The sequence below is a fragment of the Phalacrocorax carbo genome, chromosome 20, assembly GCF_963921805.1.
Source record: "Phalacrocorax carbo chromosome 20, bPhaCar2.1, whole genome shotgun sequence".
Lineage (NCBI taxonomy): Eukaryota > Metazoa > Chordata > Aves > Suliformes > Phalacrocoracidae > Phalacrocorax > Phalacrocorax carbo.
The window spans coordinates 2516381-2544270 of record NC_087532.1 but is presented as its reverse complement, the minus strand read 5'-3'; the positions used below and the strand labels follow the sequence as shown (position 1 = coordinate 2544270).

The 27890-nt window shown below is 37.8% G+C and overlaps 1 protein-coding gene across 9 annotated transcripts in view; it reads left to right on the top strand.

Moving 5' to 3' along the window:
- The window catches only part of PRKCZ (protein kinase C zeta), a 71084-nt gene that overhangs the window by 36426 nt on the left and 6768 nt on the right, over positions 1–27890 (top strand). For 8 of the 9 annotated variants that reach the window (XM_064470107.1, XM_064470113.1, XM_064470116.1 and 5 more), the window contains exons 8-17: positions 879–960; positions 1732–1784; positions 3765–3953; positions 6902–6999; positions 11286–11372; positions 12073–12208; positions 13557–13644; positions 14364–14483; positions 15447–15526; positions 16110–16199. In XM_064470107.1, the coding sequence (XP_064326177.1) occupies positions 879–960; positions 1732–1784; positions 3765–3953; positions 6902–6999; positions 11286–11372; positions 12073–12208; positions 13557–13644; positions 14364–14483; positions 15447–15526; positions 16110–16199 (1023 nt within the window). Of the gene's footprint in view, positions 1–878; positions 961–1731; positions 1785–3764; positions 3954–6901; positions 7000–11285; positions 11373–12072; positions 12209–13556; positions 13645–14363; positions 14484–15446; positions 15527–16109; positions 16200–23680; positions 23789–27890 lie in introns of those variants that run through there. The other variant, XM_064470108.1, reaches the window with a different exon arrangement.

The following is a 27890-nucleotide window of genomic DNA, read 5'->3' as shown; positions in this document are numbered from 1 at the left end:
CTTTAAGAGCTAAGGCACTGGGGTGGCTTTTGCATTACAGCTTGCAAAAAGGCCTGGTGCTTTCGTGTTCTTGCCAGCTCAGTCTTGTCAGCTCAGAATGGCCAGTCCTCGCCATTCCTCTCACACATTCCAGTGGCAACTCGAGTGTCTTTCCTAGGCTTTAAATATTAATCAGTGTCCCTGAATTTTAGCCTTCCCCATACTAGTCACAGACTATAACCAGTGTCTCACTGGTTGTGGTATCATGTTGTCTCTAACAAACTTAAACCTCTATTTCTCTGTATTGGCATTGCACATGACTTGCCTTGACATTGCTGGGTTCTTTGCCAATTTATTTATGCACGTTGCTATACCTACTGGAATTGTCCTACATGTCTCAGTCGTGAGATGAGACCAGGGTCTAAATGTACTAGAGAACTGTTTGGTGTTGTGATATTTACCAATTTCTGCAATACCGTTCATAAAGATAATTCCTGTTTTTCAAACAGAAAAGGAATATGCCAGTGCTCTAAATTGTGTGTAACATGCTGAAGTATTGACTTTGCAGTTCCATGTGAAACAGATTCAGAAGCCTTAAATAGAATTACAGTTTGAACTTTGCAATAAAATGTGCTAATTTTACTTTTTGAAGACAGCTAAACATTGGTTGTAGTTGCAGAGAAGGGTTGACACAGTGTTTAGGCTTTCAGTAGGCTGGTTTTAGAATGTGTTACAAAATGTTAATGCTTGGAAATATTTCCTACAAAATGCAGTTTTCATCCAGGAAGATGCAAATGTGAAGTTCTCTTAGTATTGTAGTTGTGTGGCAAGACATACTTACTTAAAAGGGACTGCATAAACTGATGTTTTTTTCCTATATAACTTATGTATTTTGCAAGGATTCGGTCATGCCTTCCCAGGAACCTCAGTTAGATGATAAAAATGATGAAGTTGACCTCCCTTCAGAAGAAACCGATGGAAGTGAGTACTTTCTTGTTAAGCTGGAATTCATGTGCTTCCCCATTTGGAGGCCTGGTTTCCACTCTACCTGTTTGTTTGGGTTTTTTTGTTTGTGCTTGGGTTTTGTGGGTTTTGTTTGGGTGGTGTGGTTTTTTTTTTCCCAAAGTTTACTTTGGATTAGCTCTAGTTCAGTCCCACGGACTAAATGCTCATTAGGGACTCAGTTGCCATAACTGGACTTCTGAAGCATATCATCTGGTTTGGTTTCATCCTAAATCCACATGCTCTAAAACTGTTCCGGAATGTGAAGTTAAGCACGGAGCAATTGGCAGCAATAGATTTACTTTTTAAAACAAACAAGAAACCAGCATTTCAGATTCAAACTATGATGCTATTATAAGTGTATCCTCAGACTTCAAGTATTTCTTAATTTTGTGCCATTTGGAATACTCTTTCTGAGTTAATATTTTTGATGGTTTACCTGTCTTGTTTTAAGGGCCCTTTTATTATACCCATTCTCCAAAATGACTCCAGCCTTTGTCAGATACTGTTATGAGCTCAAAGGTTCATTGACTCACTTCTTATGGTTTGAGTTGGTTGTTTCTGCAATGTCTGTAGGAGCTGCTGTCAGTGTTACAAGAATGAAGTGGAAATATTTGATCAACTGTTCTGTAGTATTTAAAGCAAACTACTGACCCTAAGCCTCTAAATCATCTTTCCACTTTTAAATTGTTAAAATTATTTCTAACGACAGCCTTAATAATGACACTACTCATGTGGTTTCACTTCCAGTTCCATACATTCCTTCAAACCGGAAACATGACGGCATTAAAGATGACTCTGAGGTATGTTTCAAAAATATTTTTGTAAATAACATTTACCCTCTGTTAATCGTACAAATTCTTATAGAATAGCTAGTTATTTGTCCTTTTTTTTCTGCCTTTTAAAAAAAGTCTGGGTTTTCGTTCTGAAAACTGATTATTTTTTTTAAAGCATCTTCAAATTTTTCAGGTGTCTTCTCTATACAGCTCTTGTTATCCCAATCATGATGTGAGAAAGACGTCACTTTTTTTTTTCCTCCCTTCCATTCATGTTGGCACAACAGTGATTTAGCAGAGGGTTTGACTTCATAGGTCCTTATGACAAATGATGGCTTTGACATTGTCGTGTCTGCTGTATCTAATGGACGTATACCTTTTATCAGCCTCAGGCTGCCATGAGAGTTGGTTCAGTCTGATAATAGATTAACTATCCAGCTCTCTGAAATGTTTCATAAAAATAATACCTAATAATTTATAGACAGCTGCTGTGGAAATACAAGTAGAATAACATACACTTCAACTCTATTCTTCAGCTCTTTTGTAGATGGTCTGACACAATCTCTGCCTACCAAGAATGTTATTCCCTTAAAGCATTTGAAAAATCCTGCTATGCTTTAATTCTAAAGGGATTCAAGACTTTTCTTTTAAAAATGCTTCTGGCATATTTAATAAATAGGATGCACTCTGCAGAACACTAGCGGTTATTTTGATACCGCACTTTTAACAAGCCTGCACCTTTTTCCCCTCTACCTTCACTACAATACTTGTCACTACCATTATTTGACACTTGAGTAGTTCCTACTCCTGGGTAAGTGACTGCTTTATTTTTGGTTATATGTCTATATTTTTATTTCAAATTCAGAGATAGCAGAGTATAAATATAAAACATGTCAGAGAATTTTAATTGCTATCTAGAATTGCTGGCTTCTGCTGTGGTTAGTGCTTAGGTAGATACTGTTTGTGTTTAAATTTTGGTATGTGCTGGTTGCTGAACTCTCTGAATTATGCTGCTCTGATTCTCCCACCTTGCTTTTGAGCTTTACTAAAATAATTTCAGGTATCCTACAGAGAGGAAGTGGCATTCTGGGAGCTTTGTTGACTAGAATCTTTAAGCTCAGAGCAATCTCTTCTAATAGCAGTCAATCCTAGATCAAGATTCTTTATATAAAGACTTCCCATAGTTCAGCAGAACGCTGATCTGTCTACAAGTACAGTAGTATGAGGTCAGATAAAAATAGGCCACAAAGTATGTCAAAGCATTGTATATATTGGTGAAACATGAAACATCACAGTACATGCTGTATTTGTCTAGGTCAACTGCTTGATCTTCAGTCTTGCATGTTCACATCTAATTCCAGCAAACATTCAAGACAAATTTTATCATTTTAAAAAGTGAATTCTAAAGTAACATTCTTCATAGTGGAATCTTTCCTGCAGATTCTAATGTCTGAGAAATGGGCATCTCCTCCTGCATGTTCCCAGGCACCTATTAGAAATCTTCATTTTCATTAAAACTAGTGACCTTGATACAGACAGCTGTTGCCTAAACTGAAACCAAGACAGGTGTATTCATTAGTAAATCATTGTTTCCTTATCTGTCCTCTTTTTAGATAGCCTTTATTAATTTGTCTTACAATATCTGTCAGAATATGAAATACGCTTTTCTTAGTGCAAAAGATAATTCTATATGGCCTGCAGTTCAAGAACCTGAACAAAACCTCATTTCTCAAGGCATTGCCTTCTGTTTTCCAGTAGGGAATAACATGTAAGTGACTACTGAACGACCTTCTGCCTTGAAAAACACAGCAACATTTAGCAAGAGCAAAACCAATACCATCCAAAGGTTTCTAAACTGTGTTAAAATCAGCCATTCAGATTTGTGTGCCAGTGACAATGGCAAGCAAACTCAGCACATTCTGTCCAGTGGTTAAAGACCTCTTTGCTTTAATAGTTGCTTGTTATGAAAATGCCTTCTGTTCCTAGCATCTGTTTCTTTTTATACAGGATATCAAACCAGTCATTGATGGAATGGATGGAATTAAGATTTCTCAGGGGCTTGGACTCCAGGACTTTGATTTAATCAGAGTTATCGGACGTGGAAGTTATGCCAAAGTTCTCTTAGTTCGGTTAAAAAAGAATGACCAAATTTATGCTATGAAAGTAGTGAAAAAAGAATTGGTCCATGACGATGAGGTAAAAGTCTGTGTTAATTGCATTCCGTTACATATTGTAAAAACATAGTATGCTGTAACAAAAAACATTCAACTATGCAGCTGAGGCTGTGGACAACATATCTGTCATAGTTGTACTGACTTTTGAACTCATTTGTCATCAACTGTCTGCATGAAGCACGAAGATTAAATGAGATGTCCCTTATTTTAATAATAATTAATAATTATTAATAGCCTTAGCAAAATGCACATGAAAAATAGTCCAACCTGGATGTGCTAATCTGTAAGTGATGAGATAAATAGGGTGGCATTTGGGCATTTAATTGTGAAAGGAAACAAAGACATTTTCCAAGGCAAATGAGTGTAGGTGCAAAGTATTGCCTGTATTTTGGAGTAGGAGCTGAAACTGTCTTCTTACAGTCATGATTACAGAGCTTGTGTACAAGTGACACAGTACTCTGGAATATTTTTTTTCCATGGATGTAAAAATTATGCTACTACCATTTAAGGTCAGTACGGTTTAACTGGCATGTAAAAATAATTCTGTCTGCCACAGAAATCAGTGCTGCATTTCCCGATTATTTTCAAAGTCCTTTGAATTTTTTTAATGCAGGATCTCAAATGCACAAGCTGGCGGCTGGGGTGGGGGAAGAATAGTGAAAACCAACCCTTCCTCTTTTTCCTATAATATTTCATGCTCTTGAAAGGCATAGATTTTTATATCTATTCTACTTCTTTCATAAATGTGATGAACCAGTCACAGCAAGCAAGGAGGCAGATTTGAACCACCTATAAAACCATTAGACTGGAACCTGCCGCGTTAAGTAATGGAACAGGGGATGGGCAACTGGGATGCATGTGGTCAGACCACAGCCCTGATAAAACCTGTCAGACCTGACAGAACGGTAACAAGTGTTGTCAGGCTACCAGCTTTATTGGAACGATGCAGAGTGACATGCTCTTGCAGGAGTGGCAGTGCGTACGACAGGGTACATCAAGTGTGACACCGTTAAATGTTTGAAGAGTAAAGTACTGTCATCCTTGTGGGTGGAATCCCAAACTCGGTCTCACCTCATAAGGGATTTCTTATACCGCTGTCCTTAAAATAGAAAATGACTTTTTCAAATACAATGCAATTTTTATGCTGATGTTATATTAATTTTGTGCCCTTAGGAAGACGGGATTTCTTGAAAGTAGGATGTTGGGAAAAAAAACCACATTGTTTTAAGTACTATTTGTGTTGGTAGCTTCAATAAGTTTCTCTGGCTGCCGTTTTTGTCATTATTCCAGAGGCTAGGATCGGGAGAGTGAAGTTGTAAAGTTCTTCTAAAATACTTCGGCTTGCTCACTTATTTGATGTTTCTTTTTATGACAGAAGCTTAGACTATTGTGTGGTTTATTTACTGTTTCCTTTTTAACATGTCTTTCTTTCCAAGAAGGTAGAAGCTAAAGAACAGTATCATTTAATGAGTTATGCAGTTGTTCCCGAGAATCAGAGTTGGATGAGAAAAGTCTGTCTTGACTAGCGGCTCTCATAGATAATTACATAGAAGACTGAGCTAATGTTTTTTCTGGTTTATAAAAGATAGGCTGTATAATGAAATTCTGGGAATTGATAGGAAAGTCACTGAGTTCTGTGAATGCCTGAGATATTGCAAGTGATGGAAATTTCACCTAGTGTTTCATGGAGAAAGAAAATTAATTCCATAGCAAGTATCAGTATGTTTAAATTGGCTGGTGCTTTCCAGGTAATGGGTGATATTGGAGAGAAGTAAAGATTCTTTTCTAAATGAGATTCAAGCAAATCAACTACCTGGGCTTCTGCTATTAAATTTTTCTAAGCCTAATCTTGTTAACAGTTGTGCACTAGTATAATACTGATGTTCTAGTACACAAGTGCAATAATCAGGGGGTCAGTTTAAAGACCCTTTAAGAGAAACTCATGCAGTAAAACAAAGTGGACATGCTTATTGGTTTATTCAAAATCGGGGGTTTGGCTCATGTTTAGACCCAGGTTTACCCTTCCAGGGTGTTACATCTTCAGGAGTGTCTGAACACAAAACCTAACAGGTTAATTTGATGGTGATGTTTCTTGATGTCCTTTGAGGCTTTAGTTTCACTAACTCTCCTGACAGGAAGGCCTGGCTTCTCAGTATCTGTCTCTGTTGTCTCCAGATTAGTCGGAAAGCTGGAAGTATCTGTTTGAAATGGAGAGTTTTTAGAACAATGATGTTACTAGTTTGTTGGTAGTTTTCCGAGTGTTTGCAGGGTGAGACGTGATCGGTGCATTGCCTGAGGTGTGAATCTCTACTGCTAAAAGCAGGTGTCTGTAAGGTTTACATTTTATATGGTTATATGAAAAATTACTAAATATTTTTTGTTATTACGGATCTGAATTTTGCAGTACAAGGTAAAATCATTTAAATTTTGATAGGTTTTTATTATATGGTATTGCACTGGGTATTCGGGACTTCTCCCTGTTGAAGTGTTAAAGGTAGTCTGTGATACTTTTAAGAAGGGTTTTGGTTGGACAAACTAATCAGGTCTTGGTAGTTTCATTTTGAGTTTCAGATGGGAAAATTAAGCTCAGTTATTTTAACGTTTTGAAAACTGGAGATTCACATTGCTTGTGTTACCGGCATGAGTTGCTTCAGCAGCCTTAGGATCATTTATCTAAGATAATTACACCTATTTCTATGAAGCAATATCAAATATTGCAGATGTATGATATTTTTAAATGGCTTAAATTCTGTGCAGACCTTTCTAAATGGTTAAGAAACTTCTGAATATATAATTGATTTTAAATGTTTTATAACTTCCTCCAGATTTTAGGGGGTTTTGTCTTTCTGAAGAACATATGTAACAATGACGGTATATGTAAGGGAGCATAGATGTTCACAATTTCTTTTCTGGGAATACCCACAGTGGTTATCCAGCAGGAGTTCTGATTGTTCAATTACTCTATTTCAGGATATTGATTGGGTACAGACAGAGAAACATGTGTTTGAACAGGCATCCAGTAACCCATTCCTAGTTGGTTTACATTCATGCTTTCAAACAACAAGTCGGTAAGAAAGATCTGAAATTATTTTGTTTTGAAAATCTTGATCATTGTACTAACTGCTTCTCATAAAGCAAACATAACCGCTGCCATCACATGGTAATTCTTGGAAGGAAGCATTAGTATCGTCAGCTGCTACAACAAAGCCAGTTCTAGCGGGGTAGCTTAGCTGGTGTGGTGTGGAGAAGAAGGCAGGGTTTTCCAGGTCCAGATCTGAAGGGAGAAGATGAATGAGGAGGAGGAGGAACTGTGCGCTGTCTTCCTGAGCACAGGCCGTGTGGCTTTGGGAATAGGAGGATCGTCACAGGGTAAAACAGCTTTCTAAGAGATAGGTTATAATACCTGAATCTACTGAGGAGGGTCGGAGCAGTTCTCAGAGGGCCAAACCGTAGTTCTCTGATCTTCAAAATAGCGTAGGAGCTCACTAATAATAGTTTTTAATAATAACTTACAAGCCTGCATGTGTATGAAGTATTTTTACCTACATGAGGCTCATGAGCCCTTAGCATGTCCCTTAGCATGTGTTGAAGAAGTATGTGATTTCATTTGAAAAAGCGCTTAATAAACTCATAGCTACTTTGAAATACCGGGGGGTTGTCCTTGTGTGCACAGTCTGAAGTGGATTATTTGCTGCTGATTTGGCAATTGGAATGGGAAGAAAATCAAGGAGAGCTTTTATGCCCATGCTTCTGTATGTCACTGGGGCGTTTGGATGTGTGGGGGTTTGGGGGTTGGTTTGGGGTTTTTTGTTTTTCACAGGCACCTGTTCAGTGTTACACTTCTATAATGCCTAGTCCCATATGTATCATAATCAGAAGAGAAGTTGTTCCGTCCAGCTTACTTGAATGGCGTGCAGTGTAGAGTGCAAACAGTTTTAAGAAGTTTTCATGGATTATCTAGTCATTTATCCTTAAGAATAACCACTTGTTCACTACAATGTGTATTATCAATTTTTAAAATATGAAGGCATGCACTGTACCATTTCTTCAGTCCCCAGACTTTCAACCCCTTAATGGTTATAGTCATAGAAAATAGCATTCTCCTAGCAGGGAAAACACAACTAAGGTAAAGTAAAAAAGCTCTATGAAGAGTGTTCTGAAGGTACATGGGAGTATTTTGGAGCAGGGAGAAAGAACAATCTCCAAAGGTGACTAAGGATTTGAGCAAAAGAAACTTGTCTTGCAGACAGGAAGAAAAAAAAAATTCAATCTTTAGACAACTAACAAACTGTTGTGAAAGGCCCTTTAAGTTAAACTGACAATTCACATACATCTAATATAAAAATTCAAGTGGTCAGGCAGGATGAAATATTGAGGATGAGGTTTCTATGAAATACTGGAAACAAGAAGGCTGAAGTCAGCAATACAAAGATCCTTTGCATGTCACTTTGGTAGTTACGATGACGTAGTTGAGGAGACGTACGAAAAAAAAATATGCTGAATGTAGTCAAAGCTTACTGTACTCCTGTTGTGTCTTTAGGAGTCCTGTTTTCCCAGCATAGCTGCTTCTTGCAGTGAAACTCCAGTTTTTTGTTTATGACTTCAGCTGTTTTCCATGGATATAGCCATAATGTCACAAATTCACAATCTGGTTATAGCTGTAATGTTATAAAATCACACTTATGACCTCATTACAGGAACAAAGAGAAGCATGAAACTGAATAAATTCATCAACATCAGATTGTGTTAATGGGCCCAAAGAAAACAAGTTGTAATATGAGAGCAGTTTGTGAATAAGTGTAGTAATAGTTTACTAATAGCGGGGGGGGGAAGTTCCAAAGGACCATGTTCTTTCTCTTAAATACAATTCTAAGTAACTTTTCAAGATAAAAGAAATGTGTGCTTAAAAAAGATGCTAAATGTAGCTGTTTACATTGTATGATACTAGTGATGCTTGTTTTATTATCATAATAAAATATGGGCCTTGGGCTCGGCCAGAAGTGCCAGATAAGTGTCTTCCAAGAACGGCAACAATCTGAAACCTCCATCCTGCAAAACCAGTGGTGTTTGAGTAAATCCTTCTAAAAAGAGCAAGGATGACCAGTATTCACACACTCCTGTGCCTGAGCATGACTTGACACAAGCAACTTGACATCACAGGTTCTGAGTTGTGATAAAGCATGGGAAGCTTCTAAATAGGATATTTATTGTTTAATTAGTTTAGTGTTTATTTCTTGAGGGGAGGCCACTGGAAGACTTGCAAGCTGGGTTGTGGCCAATAATTTTTCCTGGTTTACTTTAATTTTTTAACACTTTAAGTGTTAATAAAGAATCTGTTTTAAGGGGGGGGGGGGGGGGGCAGGGAATGGGATTCCTCTTTAATTATTACTAGTTACCAGTTAGAATGGTCTGAGAGACTGCAGCATGTGTTTTCCAAATTGAATGTTTTCCAGTGTGTGAATACATGGAAAGGAGTTTTCAAAACCTTCATGGAAAATTAGGTGTATAAAGAAATGCTGCCTCCTGGGACAGCCACAGCCTTCGTAAGAAACTCTCACTCAGCATGTTTCTATCCTGCAGGTCTCTCTGACCTTGGCAGCATTGCCTGGATCATATTTTCCCCAGGATGAAACCTTTCCTGCAAACTGCAGTAGAAGTCGTCTTATATGGCTGATTCCATCTGTATTTCTTTCCCCTACTGACTTTTCTCTTGTTTGCTTTGGGAAGACTGTTTCCAAAACTTTTTCTACAGCCTTTCTGTGTCCAGATCTTCCATTTAGTGAATGTGCTATGGAGGGAGTGACAGAAGTGGGTCCCTTACAGTTTCTTTTAATTCCCATTTTTCTACAGCTAGCCTTGGCAAAGTCAAGGGAGGGTGGGATTTCATTATCTGTCCTGCTAGCTCACCAAATCTAATTTTCATCTCTGATAAATAATGAACATATGTGAATGGAGCCTCTCAAGCTGAGAGTAAAGAATTTGAGGACTACCTATACAGATAAAACAGACCTTTTTTTTTATTCTTCCAGGAATGACAGTATGTTTCTTATCAGTCTATCAGGAAGAGTTCAGTGATGGTCATAGGGTTTAATAGAAATAATTTTGTATATGTATATTAATGATATCCTAGATCATGTAACTTCATTTGGACGAAAGATTATTGTGTTATATGCTATTCAGATAAAATGTAGATTTTTTTTTTTTTTGAGAGTAAATTTGGGTTACATTTCTGAGTCTTATGTCATCTTGCTTTCAATAGATTGGTTCGAGCTTTTCAGGAACTGAGCCAGCACAAACAGCAAGCTTCAGTTACATATTTAATTAATATCACAAATCCTACAAAGCATATTGATCTCTGTGATATTGCCAGATACTCATTAATTATTGTTAATGATGAAGTAATTTTTAAAAGGTGGTGGTGAGAAGATGGTGGGTTTAGTGGCAGAACTATATAAAAAATTCAAATTAGTATTTTCAGATTTTGCCCATGCAGAAGCCTTGTTGCTGCAGGTGTGTATGAAGTACATTTCATGTACAAAGCTCTTCAGATTTGGTGCTGCAGCTTGGCTAGTAAAAAATAACAATATTTAGTCAAGCAAAATAACAATTCAATAATTATTACATCAGGGTAAATCTGTGTCAGATTTAGTAAGAAAGGTTTGAATTTAAATTTATGCATTTTTTAAATCTTAAAACCTTTATTTTAAATGATCAGCATTGTTTCAGGCGGGCTTTTTTCTTCCAGTCAATCAGATGTTGTTATTCAGAACGGTGCACTCACTGAGCAAATTCTATACTGTGGAATTTTGTGCTGTAGAAGTCAAGAGTCAACATCTTTGAATAAGAGATAGTCACGTAACTGTGGTGTTGTTATTCTTTTTCAAATGAATGACAACTTTACCTTATTCAGATAAATTTTCATTTTTGCCATGTGTCATCTTCTAGCATTCTTCCATGATTTTGCTATTATTTGCAAGTAAGTTTTAAACAGGTCTATATTTCATTATATGCTTAGGGTTTGGGTTTTTTATGTCTATCACCGAGGACCTCATTATATAGGCGAATGCTGTTGTCTTCTGCAATGTTTAAATAGTTCTGCAGATTTCACACCAAATAGTAACCTGCTGTAGGCAGCTGCCTCTTTACCTTTAGTGTGGCATTTAAAAAAGGCTAATAACACATAATACGGATCAAATAAGCGCTGTCTTTTTTTCTCTTAAATAGTTTCTGTAACTATAAGAAATCTAGAAGTCTAATTCAAGAGTGGAAGTGAAAATGGCTCAAATGGGAAGGATAGGAATAGTTTTTCTTGAGAGTTTCCTTGGAATCCATTAACTGTTTCATATTTTTTCAGATTGTTTCTTGTCATAGAGTATGTCAATGGGGGAGATCTTATGTTTCATATGCAACGGCAAAGAAAACTTCCTGAAGAACATGCAAGGTATTTTACTAACATGCTTATAGTGGGTTTTTTCTGTTGTAGTTGTTTAATGTTGTATGAAATGTTTTCCAAACCTTATTCCACAACAGAATATGAATAGCAAAGAAAGAACGAAAGGTTGATTCTTAAGTTTAGAATGTGTTGCCCTGGGAAGAAATGTTTTGTTTGATTTGAAGGATATGTATTTTTTTAAAGAAGGCAAGTATTTGATAAGCAGTAACAGTTATTGCTATTTACTTTTGTTTATTGATTCATATTTAGGTAATACTGCTTTGATCTGTTGATAGAAGATATAACTATTCTACTTATTTTGGTCTTATGTTGAACTAATATACGTGTTGGTAGGAAAAGATGAAAAATCTATTTTGCATGGTGTTGCACTACATAAAGGCTCATTGAAACTCTTAATAAGCTGAAAATACAGATCTTCTGTGTCACTCTTGGAATTTTCAGGAAAAATTTCTTTAGGATGTAGAATAAATATTTTCTTAGTAGAATGAAAAAAATAATTTCCTATACTTTAAGGAGTGGTTTTACGATATGAGATCAGTGTCCTTACGAATAAGTGTAGCTTCTTTTTGCTATGCTGTCAATAGAAAAAAGCTGGCAGTACAGCGATGTTTTAAGAATAGATTTTTTAATTGCAGTAGCTTTTGTACAAACTTAATGGTAATATGAATTTTTTCCGCGTTAATTTCAGGTTTTATGCTGCTGAAATTTGTATTGCTCTAAACTTCCTACATGAAAGAGGCATAATCTACAGAGATTTAAAACTAGACAATGTTCTTTTAGATGCAGAGGGTCATATCAAATTAACAGATTATGGCATGTGCAAGGTAGGATTTTGTTTACCTTCCATTCATCACTTTGTCGTTCAGTAGTATATCTCTCTGGTTACGCTTTCAAGTCAGATACTGCATCCAGTGGTGTTAAGAGAAAACTGAGAAAAGTTACCTTTATCTTAAGACTAGTGTTCCTGAGCCCAGAATTTGGTTGTGGAATAGGGACTTTAGACTGAAAAATGACTGGTGAAGAATACAACCACATTTGTAACTTTTTCCTTTGTGTATTTCAAGAAGTTTGGCCTGTTCGCCGAGGTAGTTTCTTTTATCTATTTAAGTTTCCTATGCAGCCCAAGCTAGAAAATTTAAAAACATATTTTCCATCTCTTAGTAGCTGTGCTTCTGTGACTATGAATTGCATTCATCATGCTCTGCGGCTGGGCTGTGCAGATTATTAACCAACAGGGGCTCTCTAGTGTCTCAGCTCTTAAGCACTGAGAGGCAATTTAGAGAGCATTGCTTTCAGAGCACCTGGTAAAGTGTAGCACGTACTTAACACGATGCAAAGGAAAGCAAGAAAATGTTAGCGGAAAATACAAGTATAGAAGATACTGAATTTAGAACTTAGGTGTGTAAAGCTGGAATGTGAGGTGTGACTGAAATGGCTGTAATCTGACAAGAATTCTGCTGTCCCCTTAGAGCTGTTGATCTGATCTCAGGTCTCCCTGTTATTACCACCCTGTTTCTCGCTACTGTGTGAACTGAGATTAGAGTCCAGTCGATTCCTTGGTGAGAATAAGTTTCTGAAGCCAAAATTGCAACTGGCATTGTGTTGATTTTTAAAAGTCCAAGGATTGAGTGTATAATACTGATTTTTATTCAGCTTATTTCAGAACATGGTTATGGCATCTTATGGTGGGGTAATGAGGAAAGGTTTTGTCATTCCCTCCGTAGAATAGATGTTGCACCAATTCTTAAGAAAGCTGGGCTAGAATGTTTCTCCACTATCAAATCGTACGGGCTGTGGGCCTTCACTTGGAATGCAGCAGTTGCATAAAAGTTTGATTCCTTCTTTCCTAAAAATAGAAGTTTTTTCCTAACATCTGTTTGAAAAGGACTTCCAAATTGGTTTCATCTGAAAATTTTTAGATGTATGTGAAAATAGTAAGCAAAATGTTGTTAAAAATGTGTTGTGACTCAGTTTTAATCAATTCATTTCCTGAAGACAAGCTGTGAAGTTGTAAGCCAGCCTTGAGCACTATGAGTGTTTATTTTGCCCTAGCATTGACGTTTTTGAAAGGATGGTCTTCAGGCTCCCTAAGTAACTTGGCTTTATAAGTCTAAGGGAAATTCCTGGTAAAGGAGGTCACCTTTTAATGTATGAAATGATTTATGCACGTAGGAAGGTTTGGGCCCTGGTGACACTACAAGCACTTTCTGTGGGACACCAAATTATATTGCACCAGAGATCCTCAGAGGAGAAGAATATGGTAAGCTGTGACTAAACAATTTGTAGTTATAATAATTCAGAAAGCAAAGTTCTAGTTGTACATTGGTTCAAATAAAGCTTTTTAGACTTCCACACTTTTGTGCCATTATACGTTAATAAAATTGAATGTGTATTATACAGTTTAATTTTTTTCTGAAATGGTAAGGTTATTTTAGTTTTCTCTTGCAATCACTCTGTTCAGCTTTTTTTAAAATCATACTTTCCCTGAAAAAATACCTATTAAATGATATTGTAGCAAAACCAAGTTCACTCCTTGAACTTGACATCCCAGGTACTATTGTCCTCCAGACAAAGCTATGGAATGCTGTAACAAAAAGCTATTGCTCATACAGAAGTCAAAAGTGTAATCTTTTTATAATCAGTGTTGTTGTTTGTGAACTGATCTGATCGATAGGTTGAATCTGTCGTTCAGTTATAAGATACTATAAAGTTCAACTTAAATACACCGAATTTTCACTGAAGCGTTGCTGCCTGGCAGACACCTGCAAGCTCCTGTACAGGTCACCTTTGTAATCCCAATTCAGAAAACTCTCTCAGGTCTCATCCCGTGACAAGGTACGGTCACGTTGTCTGTGGCTTCAGTGAAAGTAGAGAATTTCAGTACTTTGTAGAACCAGGCCATTAATCTTCATTTATGTGAGGAAAAAACCACCTAAATTCAGGCAGTCCTGGCTAAAAATCTGCTCTGCGTGTTTCCAGGGTTCAGTGTGGACTGGTGGGCTCTCGGTGTGTTGATGTTTGAAATGATGGCAGGAAGGTCTCCATTTGATATTATAACTGACAATCCCGACATGAACACTGAAGATTACCTCTTCCAAGGTAGAGTCATCTTGATATTTTTTTTCTTTCTTGGGGGAGAAATAATGAAAATTACAGTTCCAGTAGGACAGTTAGGTTTTCCTTTTCCATTGTTATCCCACAGCTGCCTGTAGATCTACTGTAAATACGGGGCCCCAATATTTCCAGTTCTTCATCCCAGGAACTTATTTTATTGAACTTGGATAAAATAGTCTGGCATTAGGAAGCCTTCTTCAGACAATGAAATTTTTTTTTAAATGTCCACAGTTCAGAAATAACAAACAGAAATTGTATGGAATGGTTACTTTGTTAGAAGGCAGCCCACAGGCCAAGGATGAACTTTAAAATTCAGTGCTACATGAGAGGATAGGAGGTTCTTTCTTTACAGAAAGATGTCAACCTGTAGTTTTGCTCCCGATAACTTCTAAATTTTTTTCTGATGAAATTAATGTAACTTTTTACAGTCTTACCCTTCAAGAATAGTGATGTATTATTTTTTTCCTAAATGAAAGGAGTAAAACTTGCCATATTTATTACAGTTATTACAGTAGGAACTCTGTAACAGTTTGGGGAATTGTGAAGTTGCCTGCTCCCTAATATGCAGAACCAGTCTTTGAAACTAGTTACTGCAATTATGTGACAGAATCTGCCATGGTGGTCTTGGTGAGCCTCCTAGGAAATCAATTACTGTTTAAAATCACGTTTTTCCATACCCTGAGGACACTGAAGAATGTTGTATTCCCTGTTTCTACTACAAACAATAGAAAGAGATAATAAAGCTAACGTTTCTTTGAGGAAATCTTGAAATGTCAGTAACAGTGCCTTGAATTACTGTAGCACCTTTTGTTTGCGTTGTTTTAAATAATTACTGTGCCTTCCCATTTTCCAAATGGTAACAGACTTAAATGATATAGTGTTTGTATTGAAATCATGGTCATGAATATAAACCAAAAGACAATATTGCTGTTTTTCAACCTGTCACAGTTATTCTTGAGAAGCCAATCCGGATTCCAAGGTTTCTTTCTGTCAAGGCTTCCCATGTGTTAAAAGGATTTTTAAACAAGGTAAATAACGTTCTCTTATTTTTAGCATCTAAGATCTGGAAGTCAGAGCTTCCTGTTGAAAGTAACAGAGTTAAGAAGTTAATCTGCTTACTGCCGAGAAAAATCTATAAAACCTTGGTATCCTGTACGTTTAAAAACCCCCACTACTTAGTTGCTAATTTACAGAGGGAATTCCACAGCACAGACTTGACCTAAAAGCCTGCACATAGTGGAAAAAAATAACTACAGGCTTGTTTATAAACTCTTCCTGTAATATTTACTACTCATTTAATTAAGCTGATTGAAATCTGTAGAACCATTATAATTTTTAATGGAGAAAAGGATGTGAATTATATGTTACTAAATAAATACAGGGGTTTTTTATTTTAAGAAGTTGTCAAATATCATTTTAAAATGGAATCTTGCCAAACTTCATAAAAAAAAGAAAAGAAAAAAGGATGAAAATTCCCTTGATAGCCATAATATGTGTGTCTTAGCAGCTGTTTGCGTAGTAACAGGGAATGCTGGAGTCACATATGTAGACTCTTGACAAACGGGGACTGTAACTGGTTGTATGTAATACAAGTTTCTGTGTTTTCCGCAGGATCCCAAAGAAAGGCTTGGTTGTCAGCCGCAGACGGGATTTTCTGATATCAAGTCTCATACATTTTTCCGCAGCATAGACTGGGATATGGTAAAAATAATTATTTCTGTTTATCCATGTTCAAAAGGAATAGATTCCTTTAGTTTATTAATTGCCTGTATATGTAACAAGCTCATTAAAAGCAGTGAAATGTAATTGCATAAATGTAAAAGATATTTTTACATTTATGACATAATGTAATGTGACATAATATAATGGAAACAAGCTTTATTTCATGACCAGAAGTCTGGCTGGCTTCCAAATGTGAAGAATGATTACAACTTGCAGGTCATATTTCTAAAATATGTGATGAATTTTAGAGAACGTTTTAAAAACCATGTTAAAGAATTGGTGGAACCACTTATTCCTTGGTTTCTATTTGGAGATTCTGCAAACCCATGCGCTGGGTTCTTCCGCTATAAAATTTACCCAGCGTACACGCGATGCGCGTTGTAGCGTGAAGGACCATGTAGATTTCCAGTATCAGAATTCGGTGCCTTACTATTCTGGGTGGTCACTCCACATAGCCCTATTAGTAAACATTTCAAGCTCCATTGAAAAAGGAAGCATGGACTAGCAAAGACAGCCTGCTGGTCTGCTATTCCAGTACCTCATTTCTCTTGCTGATTAGAAACCTTTCTGCCTTGACAGCAAGGTTAGGCGTGAATTAACGCAGCCAACAGACTGGGTGAAGTGTCATGAAACCAGTTCAGATAGAGCTGTGGAAGAGGAGGTGCTTCAGATACACGAAGCATTTTTAGTCTGCTTCTAGTACATTAAAAAGAGAAATACCGAGTTTACAAATTATGCAATTTTTTAAAATCAGTAGAATAATTCATGTAGGTAACAGGGTTTAGTAACATGAATAGGTGTGAGTAGGATCAGGTCCTTTTTTTTAAGGATGTGGCTTGGAAGCAGTGTGGTTATTTGAAATGGTTCTCTGATCATTACTTTCGGGTTTTCTTCATTGCTGCTGGTGTGAGGGAAGTTTTCAGTTCACAGTGGAGTAGGTGACTTGCATTTCAGTGGTCGGCAGGCAGAAAATTTTATTGAAGTTGTAGTTTTTTAAAAGCTTCTATTACTTGGTAATTGCGCCTATTTCTGTCTTCATCGTAGAAAACCATCACAGAAATTACATTGTTACATTTATTGACACCTGAGCAATAAAGCAATTCCGTCAGGAACGCTGCCTTCTCAGCATTATGTTTTTTAATACTTGATAGTGGAAAAAAAAAAATCCACATAATGCTTTCATAGTCCTAGGAAGTCTACAAGAAATGTAGAAACAGGCAGGCAGCAGTGCCTGTAGCAACGTGAAAGAGGTTCAGAGGGGAGAGAACTGCATGATCGCACTCTCGCTTTGAAGCCTGCCATTCAGACCTTCGCTGTTAATGTTCTTCAGAAAAGACATTCACTACATAAGGAGCCAGTGTGTTAAAGTACCTGGTGTTTACCAAATTATTCATATAATGAAGGCCGTCTTTAATTTTGTCAGACATCCCTTGTTCTGTGTTCTCCCTTAAGCCTAAGTGTTATTTTTCATCACGTTAGCTACCTAGTGGTGCTGTAACGCAGCTTGCTTGGGCGGAGCGTGAGCGTCGGGTACTGCAGGATTTCTGTGCTCTTCCGCGGAGTTTTTTGAGAGGGAGGGAAAGGGAGAAGACTGGATTTTTTGTTCAGTTGTTATGGTTTAGCCCTGGTCAGCAACTGCGCCCCACCCAGCTGCTCGCTTGCTCCCCCCCGGTGGGACGGGGAGGGAATGGGAAGGGTAAACTGAGGAAGCTCCTGGATTGAGATAAAGACAGTTCAATAAGTAAAGCAAAAGCTGCGCACGGAAGCAAAGCAAAACAGTTCATTCCCTCCTTCCCACGGGCAGGTGGGTGTTCAGCGACCCCAGGAGAGCAGGGCTCCATCACACGTAATGGTTACTTGGGAAGGCAAACGCCATCGCTTCAAACGTCCCCCCCTTCCTCCCTCCACCAGCTTCATAAACTGAGCATGATGCCATATGGTATGAAATATCCCGTTGGTCAGTTGGGGTCGGCTGTCCTGGCTGTGTCCCCTCCCGGCGGCCCGTGCACCCGGCAGAGCACGGGGAGCTGAAATGTCCTTGACCAGCGTAAGTGCTGCGTAGCAACACCTAACCATCTCCGCATTATCACCGCTGTTTCCAGCACAAATCCAAAACATAGTCCCGTACTGGCCACTGCAAAGGAAATGAGCGCTATCCCAGCTGAAACCAGGACAGTTGTGTAAGAAACTCTTAATTGCAGTTGGTACTTCTTGGTCAACATTTATGCTGACTTGAATTTTGATTTTTTTTCTTTACTTTTTTTTTTTTTTTGGGTAAAAGCTTTGATATCAAACATCTATTTAAAAAAAACTAATGAGAAGATTTAGGTTATTTGTGCTGTTCAGGAAGATCTAAAATGTGAGATAAATTTTAAGTTAAATAACTAAAGAGTGTGGGAAAATATATTCAGGAGAAAATGAAAAAATATTTGGAAAGCTTTTTTAATTATTAGAATTTTCTTTGAAATGCAGGTGATAAGTGGAAAAGATTTTTGACTTAAAAGCTTCTCCAAATCTTTTCAAGTTGAAATGCAAGGGAGCAAGAGTCTAATGCTGACTAATTTTTGACTAAATTGACTAAATTTCTATGTGAAGCTTGAGTTAAATGGAAAAAGAAATAATGGTGAAGTGAACACATACACCGTAAACATTTTGTTTTTCCTGGTATTAGTCATGTGAGTTGTGTTTGGCACAGCTAAGAACATCTTGGATTACTCACTCCGCATATAGAATGGCTTAACATCGTTCAGGGAAAGTACCAAGATAACTTTGATTGTTTCAGTACATGAAGTCTATTCTTATCCTAGCTCCTGTTTTTATGGTATTTATCCATTATGTGCTGAAAAAACTACAAAGCCAGGGCTACTGCTAGCTGTGTACAGAAGCAGTAAGGTTTTTTCTAGAGCTCTTAACAACATGTTTTCATTCATTTTCTCAAGTTAAAGGCTGTAAGTTCACTATAACGTTTATTTAAGGGTGCTTCTGTGTTTTACTGAGTATAACATCAGAGGCAGCCTGATATTTAACACCTAGTTTGTGCCTTGCTGTTGAGATGTTAATGCGTAGCTCCACTGACTCATACTCACCCCCCTACTTCACATTTTAAATAATCATTTTGCTGTTTCATGCTGCCATTCTTGTTTGGGAGGAGCTAATTTTGTCTTCCTTACAACTTTAGTTTCATGATGCTTTCTAAGACCTGGTAACTGATGGGATGTTGATGTGTCGAGATTCACTGCCCAGTTAGTCTCATGATTTCCTCCGATCTCCATCTGTACTCATCATGCTCTTGTCTTAAACCTGGAATGCAAGATTTTTCTTATTGATCACCTTCTTGGTGGTTACTTTGTGCCAAGTATAATAAGCTGTGCTGGCCTAAAACCAGGTTTCCTACCCATTTTGGTAATATAAGAAATAGTTTTGGTAGGTGATAACTACTTTTCACTTACATTATGCTTATGCTTACCTGATTTATTTTTAGGTTAGGATATGGAGATTGTATCTTCGGCTTTTTTTTTAAACTGAATATAATTTTTAGAATTAGAACGTCGATGTCTGTGCTACTACAAATTTGACTCCATGACAGGTTTTTGTCTGCACTGCTGTGGTGGTAAGACTTTCAGGTTAGAGGCTAATTCAAGTGAGTTATTTTGCTCTGTGTAAATGTGTTGCAGTTAATCTGGCAAAAGTTTCCCTTCCTGCTAAACGTAATCAGTAGCTTTCCCAGACTTTTGTGCTTCTATTCCTAAATTGCAAGTTTTACTACAGTCTTATGTCCTCTGCAACTCTGTAGAGCATTAAATCAGAAATCTGAGTCTTAAGCCCTAAGTTACAGTTGCAATTTTGATTTATGACCTATGATATACCAGAAATAAGTCTCCTCTAATTGCACACAAATGCTGTTCCTCAGGAAGATAAGTAAGTACAAGGCGCTAACTCCTGTATTGCAGCAGCAAGCATCTGTGTGGGAGTTTTTCAGTCCTGAGTGTAATCTACCAAGTTAGAGAGAACTTAAATGATAGAATTATTTATGGGCTTCTGTTTTCAAATGCAGAGCACTAATTATACTGGTGTCTCTTGTCTGGCTTGTGTATTACTTACGTATTTTGACATTTCTCTCCAGTAGCATTTAATGTAGTTGAAGTTGTAGAGTTCTTTTGTTAATTATTACGGAAACTGTTACTATAGTAACTTATGTCTGGTTTGAATATGTGATGCTGTTGTTTGTGTAAATTTGGCTTTTGTTGTTAGTACTGTTTTAAAACAGAAGCCTTCCCTTTTTTCCTATGAAACTGGCCTATAAAAGATATCAAATTAAGTATTTGAGAAGCAATGCAGTCAGTATATGGCTGTTTTAAATAGGGAAAAATCTACTGTTTACATTTTGAATAATTCTATCCTAAAAGTGACAATATTTTTTATATAGCCCATAAGAATGACCAGGAAGATTCAGAAAAATCTTATACTGGAAGGTAGCGAAAAGATTTTCCGGGAGATGTACAATTTGCCCGTTTTACTTGGCACGTTCTGGGGAGAGCCCATGTGAACGACACATGGACTTGATAGCTGAAGTATGTTACTGTTACTGGTGGGCAGCGACAGAGACCTCTGCAAGATGCAGCTGAACTCCGCAGCACGCAGGCGTGGCCGGTGTAATGCGCTCCTGGTAGCCGGAAAACCTTCTGTGGAAAAAGTCTTCAAAGGTTTATTAATGACGTTGACGAGTATTCAGTGTTAGGTACAGCTGCAGGGTATGAAGCATTTGCAAGGCCTTTAAGAGAATTTGTAGATCTTGGCGTGGAAGATCTGTCTTGTGTGCACCACCCAGACCTGCGAGGCAGTTGGAGCCAGGGAGGAAGTTCACTGAGTACACCATGAGGATGTGCAGGAAGAACAGTCTCTGGTTAGGAGTAAGTCTGGAAAAGGGAGGAAGGCTTTTTGCATCAGAGCTCTTGGATAATGGTTGACCCTCATCTATTACCGTAAGACTCCTACCCCTAGGCTCAGAAGGCTGGGCCCAAAAAACTTACACTTTGGCGGGGGGCAGGTTTTTTTGATCAGTTCATCAAATTCAGAGATCACAGAGATCATTCCAGGCAAATCTTAAATGCAATTCGTTATGATCAAAATGGTTTTTCCTCTTTCCTAATTAGTTTCAGCCTTTTTACTGTTAATACTATAGGCCTGCAAAAACATACCACCACCACCCTAACTAGGGAGCCAGAGAAGTCAGAGCTGATGCTTTAATCTTGGGCAGTGATCTGTGATGGACTCTGGTAAGGGGTCAGAAAAAGAAAATAGTCGTTCATTTCTTCCTGCAGGAGTTCTGACAAACGATAGATGACTTTTTTTATTACAACAAAATTGTTTAAATTTACTCATCGTAACCATAACATTTTCTTATAGCTTTTGAAGGCTTTTGAAATGTTATTACTATTGCCTTATACGATTATATTTGGAAATTTAGTTATACGAACTCTGTCTTTTTACTGAAGTTAAACAACATCATTTTAATCTCCTATCTCTTGGTTTAATGGACAATAAAACACTGAACTGCTGTTAAGCAGATGGTTTAAGTACCATCGATCACTGTAAAAATGTATTTTACTGAATTTGTTGTAATTGCAAGTAGGATATGATGAATGTGATCCGCGTGTGAATACCGTAAGGATGGAATTTAAGCCAGGAACAAAGTGAGACAGAGAGCTAGAAAGATCCCCAATTGAGGTGGTTTGTCAAAAGGTTTTGGAGCTATTTTTAATTTAAGTATGGTTAAAATCTATGCAAGCTGTATATTTTGTATGTGTTTTACTGAATGTGTTTCCACAACTGTAAAATCATATAAGTGGGGTGATTTTGCCTGTGATAATACTCTTTTAAGTAATGATAGGAAAATAAGCTAGTTTTCTATCCTCTGCAGAAAAGCATGAAATTGTTCCATCTTCTTGTCACTGGGTCTCTTATGTCTGCGGTGAAAAACCACCACTTTGCTCACTCATCCTGTTCTGGAAATGCTTTCATGCAAGTGTGTTCAGCCACACTGAAGCAGATACCATGTCTTGAAAGGAAGCAGGACTGTGGTTGGAACTATAGGGAGAAACCAGCCTAAGTAAGGGAGTGCAAGAGTTCAGCCTTTCCTGAAATTTATCCAGGAAAATCCCTGTTACCTCCCTACAGGTTAAAGGGCTGGATTCCTTGAAAAGCTTGCTTTCTTCCTAGGCACCCTGAATAATAAAGCATGGATCCTACATAAATGCATGCTGAGACAGATTACTTGCTCTTGTTTTGTAATAACACAGATATCTACTTTAAAAGGAGAAAGCATAATGAAAGTTTTCCTGAAACAGTGTGGAGGTCTGAATTGAAGTACATACCTTTCCTCTCTCATCCCAGAAGAGAGGTTGTAGAGCGATCTGGCTGGATAACTTGTTAATTCTCAGTGGTACCGGGTGACCCTCATGATCGCTGAATCTGTTACTGAATTTCCTGTACTCGGCGCAGACTATTCCAGGCCATCTGTGGAGTTCTGTTACTGTCTTGCAGGGACCAAAGAAGGCTAAACATGTCAACACAAAAAGACTGCATTTCTCACTGCAGAAAAATCAGTACTTTTCACAAACCAAAGTAAATATTGTAACTTGGTGAGACAGATGTTGAATGGGAAGTTTTAACCCAAGTCTGTGTTGGAAATTCACTTATTTAAAAAAGCAAAAAGGGGCAGGGTGAGGATGTGTATCCACAGGAGATTTTTTTTTTCTGTATTGTCATGGTGCTTTAGTTAGCTGTATTTGACTCAAAAGTAGGAAACGTCTGGAAATTGCTGCTTGATTGGTGGAAATAGTAGTGTAGAAAACAAATGGCAACCTAAACAGTGCGGTGAATTGTTTAAATCTCAGAAGAAGTCGTGTTCAGCATGGCTGATGAGACAGTTCAGCTTTACTCAATGAAGAGAGTGCAGACACTCTGCGAACTGCAGAGCTGCTGTCTCCTTAAGGTGGATCTCACCTTACTGGCAGCTTCACGGTGACTACTATTAAAGGGGAAGCTGGGTTTTGCTTTTGCGTGAGCAGGTACCAAATGATATTTCAAAAAATTAAGAATTACACCTGGTACTAAATAGTCTAGCATTGAGGATGTCTAACTTGTGAAACAGGAAGAGAAGGCTGTCTGCTTCCTTCCCAGCAAAAGGCACGTAGTGGTTGGCTGATAGCCTGATGAATGGACTTTAATGAAAACGATGAAAACAAAACTTGTTAAGGAATTTCAGTCTCCATACAAACCCACATATTAAAACAGGCGTGTCGCTTTGTCATTTAATATTGTTACCACGGAGGATGTGTTGCATGACAAGAAATTGATTTTTTTTGTGGGGTGTTTTTTTGTTTGTTTTCCGTTAGTGTCGTTGGGTCTCTTCCAAAGGGAGTTTTGAATGCTGATTTTTCTATCTGATATTTCTCTAGAGGAACGGTGACCTCCAGTGGCCAGCAAGGCTAACCCAAACTGTATATACCACATAGGCCATAACAGATCAGAATAATGATCAAGTCTGATAGCCTGTCTCTATCAAAGCCAATACCAGAAGCTTCAGAGGAAGGTAAAAATGGTTCCAAATGCTCCTAGCCTACCATGTTTCTATAGCGATAACTAACATCCTTGCGGTCAATTTTATGCCCTGTAGCATGAGTATTGGTATAGGTTGTATAGATGCGTAGCTCAGAAATAATGGTCAGAAAAATTTGTATTTTAACCACAGTATTTTAAGTACAAATTTCTGTGGTGATAAATTATTTAATATAACGGGGAGGGTGTAAGTGGGTTATACTTTCTACAATTAAAACGATCTCCACAATTCAGAGAAGGCAGGAAGAATTCACTTAACCAGAGCTTCATTCTGAAGTAACTAGCAATTTATTCTTTCGTCAATTACATGCCTGTTGGTATCATTATCAAAAGCATAATTTCTAATGGTGAATGACTTATGTAACATAATTTGAAACCTTACTCTCACTCTCCCTGACAGTGTTTTTCCTGCCCATATGTAAAACCGCAACTTTGCACTAGGTTGAATTCAAGTTTTATACAGAATTTTCAAGTAATTTCATAAGGATCTTAAAGTTATTAAGCTTAATTATTAATAGTCTGACTTGCTGTTACCAGGGAAGGCTAAGCTCTCGTTTCTGCAGAGGCAGTCTAGTATATTGGAGGAACAGCCTATGGCTTATCTGGAAGCTTTGAGTATCGTTACTATTACGGCGTGAACTCAGTTACACCAGTTCTGGCTGAGGTTCTGTGGTCGTATCTTTAAGCCACGCTGTTGATATTTTCTCTTTTTTTGTTTCTTCCCCTGAGGAGAGAAAAATAGAGTTGCTGTGGCACCTTTGTCCCATTGTGGTCTGACCACAGGGTTCCCTCCAGCGGGAATAGCAACATCACTTTTACACAGTGCATTCGCAGATGCCTCTGAGCGATGCTGTTACTCAAATTTACAGCTGCCTTTCCTTTCATTGGCCGTGTCGCTTCCAGTTCTGCCCGAGCATCCCCCTGCTCTATTGCAAAGGGATCCATGCAACAAGTTTCGTACCTTTGTTCTGGTATAGCTCTGAGATCTTTCTTTACAAAGCCTGTAGCAGTGCCACGCTGATCCTGTTCACGGTCCTGTAATCTCTGCTTAGGCGACCCACTGAACAAAAGACGTGATGGTAGCAAGCACCCTCTTAGTGTTGGAAACCTGGATTTTTACCTCAAGTTTTCTTTTGTTCTTCTAATTAGTGCTTAATTCACTACTGATGAATGGGAAAAACAGATTCCGAACTGCATCATACACAGGAGGTCCCTAAGGTTTTGTAAGACCATTTCACACAACTATGGATGCAAAGAATAAACCTTGAAAGCTCCTTTCTGGAAACAGCAGTGCTGCCAAAGGGGTTATAAACATTACTCAGAAAGGATGCTGAGATGGGTGTGCCAACACTGAGAAACAGGATTCACGGGCTTTTTGCCTTCTTATCTCAAACTTTTCTATCATTTTCTTCTATGGGCAAAGTAATGACCTGAATCCTTTATGGGTTCAAGATTGGTGTATATAGTCGGAGCCTCCTTAAATTAAAGGAGCTTTATATGAACGCAGCATGCCAATTAAGCAAATGTTTTGCAGAATTGGTGTTTTAGATGGTCGTAAATAAAAGAATTGTGAAAATACATGGTTATCTATTATGTATAACTTAGTTATGGTTGTAACAATTGCTAAATTGGCAGTCTGGGGCCAGATTAAAATTTTCACTTTCTTCAATGTTCAATAACAGCTCTTGAAGTGTCGCTGCAAGAATTGCATTCTTTTTATAAAATATGAAACACTGGCATCTATAAATAATTATTTAAAAAGAACTACGGTTAGTTTAAAAAGCCCGTTTAATGAGGCAGTATATGCTAGCATCCTCGTTGACATGGTACATTTACTTGCCAGTTCAATCACTTGCCATGCCTTACTCTGGACCTAGCATGCTGGTTATCGTTTCAAAGCTGGGTTTATATTGAAACTGCTTTCTCAGTCTGTGTGGTTTAGGACCCAGCTGTGGGACTTTTCTAAAATCATTTTGGAGCATGAGAGTCCATGGTAGAATTTTTGAATAGAAAAATTAGAATATTCAATCAAATATTTATAAAATAATAAGCATTGACATTTTGGAGACAAAGGTGAATTTTTCAGGCAGTGTTGATGTTTCTGTCAGTACTCCCAAGGACAATTTGCAGCTGTGCCTGATCCTCCAAATTCCTGAGGCTTGGTGTGTATGTCTGGGAGTTCACTGATCTGAAAGTAAATATATAAGCTTGTTGGTTTGTTGAATTTAGCCATTTAAAATTCTTTTAATTAAACCTTTGAATGGCAAGTTGAAAATGTCTGATTTCTCTTCCTGCCTTTTACTGTTTTGATGCCTGTGTTTTACTGTTTGGAATAATGACATAGTTGTATACGATTTGGGAACTAAACCTCCAGTGATACTTCTTGAGTGTGCCACATTGGGCTATAAAAGAAAGAATCTAGATTGTGAAGAGGAATTTAATCAAGCTTCTACGACTTTGTAGAATTTAAAACTAGTCTCAACTCCATTAAATCAAGCGGAGCCTCAATTTGAAAGGTTTAACGTAACTCCCTTCAAATGCTTGTTGCAATAATATTTTTAAATAGAATTGTGAAGGAAGAGGGACTTCCATGCTGTACTGGTCACTTACCAGTTATGACCCTAATAAGTTCTGAGCTGTTTAATCAGTTTTTGCTTATTCTGAAGGCAGGTAGATCTCAATGATGCTACATAGTTTTATGTGAAAATGAGCATCCTGGTGGATGAGACCGATTTTTAGTTCCCTAGTGGGGGAAAACTGTGAAGTCAGCTTTTATCTGTTCTGTCTCTCAAAAGCAGCTGTCTAATAGGCTGCTTGTCTTGGCTGGTAGTCAACCTGTTTCTTGAGTAGCCTCAAAAAAAAAAAAAACAATGGGGAGACGGAGGTGCGAACATGGGAGGAGATACGGGGTGTTGGATGCAGGGGAGCTCTGGAAGCATTGTGGTCGCTATTGCGTGGGATTTGGGAAAGCGAAGGCCAAACGTAGAGTTGCTTATCTCTAAAGTACTAATTTTAGTCCAGTCCAGGTGAGTGTCCAAAGTCACTGCAGTAGCTCCTTTAAAGAAATAGGTTTTCTCAGAATAAATGGGCACGCAATATTGAGTAAATCTAGAGTATTCAGGAAAACTTAACTGGTTACTTGTAATTTGGGACTCGATGATCCTTATGGGTCCCTTCCCACTTGAGATATTGTATGGTGCTATGATTTTTTTAATGTCCATTTGTGAGCTAATTTTAGATCTCAGTATATGACACTTCCTTATTTAATGCTTAGTGAATACGATGATTCTTTACTTTCTGAGCTAACAAGATTTCTTCATGGCCAGTTTGCCCATGAAGAGTTTTGCAGTACCTCTCGTTAATATGTAGATGTGAGGATCTTGTAGTCAGAATGAAAGATACTATCAGTTGGTCTTAGTTCTACTATCTTTCTGTCACTGCTTACTGTGGCACACAGACATTCTGGTTTTCTTATTACTTCTAACTAGCGAGGCATCAGAAACGCATAAAGGCAGAGTTTACACTTCCTGAAACGTTACACTTTCTCATACATAATTCTTCTTAATGCCTTCCTCGTTACCTTTGTCATATTCTATCCCTGAACTATGTATCTTTAGTGTAAGGCATTACCTCAGCATATTGCCACTGTGGGCATGAGTATTTGGTCAGTCAGCTTTCCATAAAACACACAGAAGTTTGTAGAACAAACTTAACTAAAATCATATGTTTTAAGCAACGTAACGTCTTTGAAATGCTGTGGGTTTCTAGTTAGACTAAAAAGCGTTTGAAAAATCAGCTGTTCTGGTTGTGTGTTACCAATGCGGTTCAGCTCATGCTGGTTTTATTATTTAGGTTGCTGTCTGTGATGGTGAGCAGTATTGTTTATCTATTATTGATTTTCCCAGAATATAATGCATTGAAGTAGCTTGTTTGCTTGTGGAGGAGCTGAGCGGTGGCTGTGACTTGGCTGCTGCATGGTCAGCTTCGTATGTGAAAGAACGAGTCTGAACGTTCCCCAGGCTGTATGGATGGGAGAGAGGCAGCTAATGC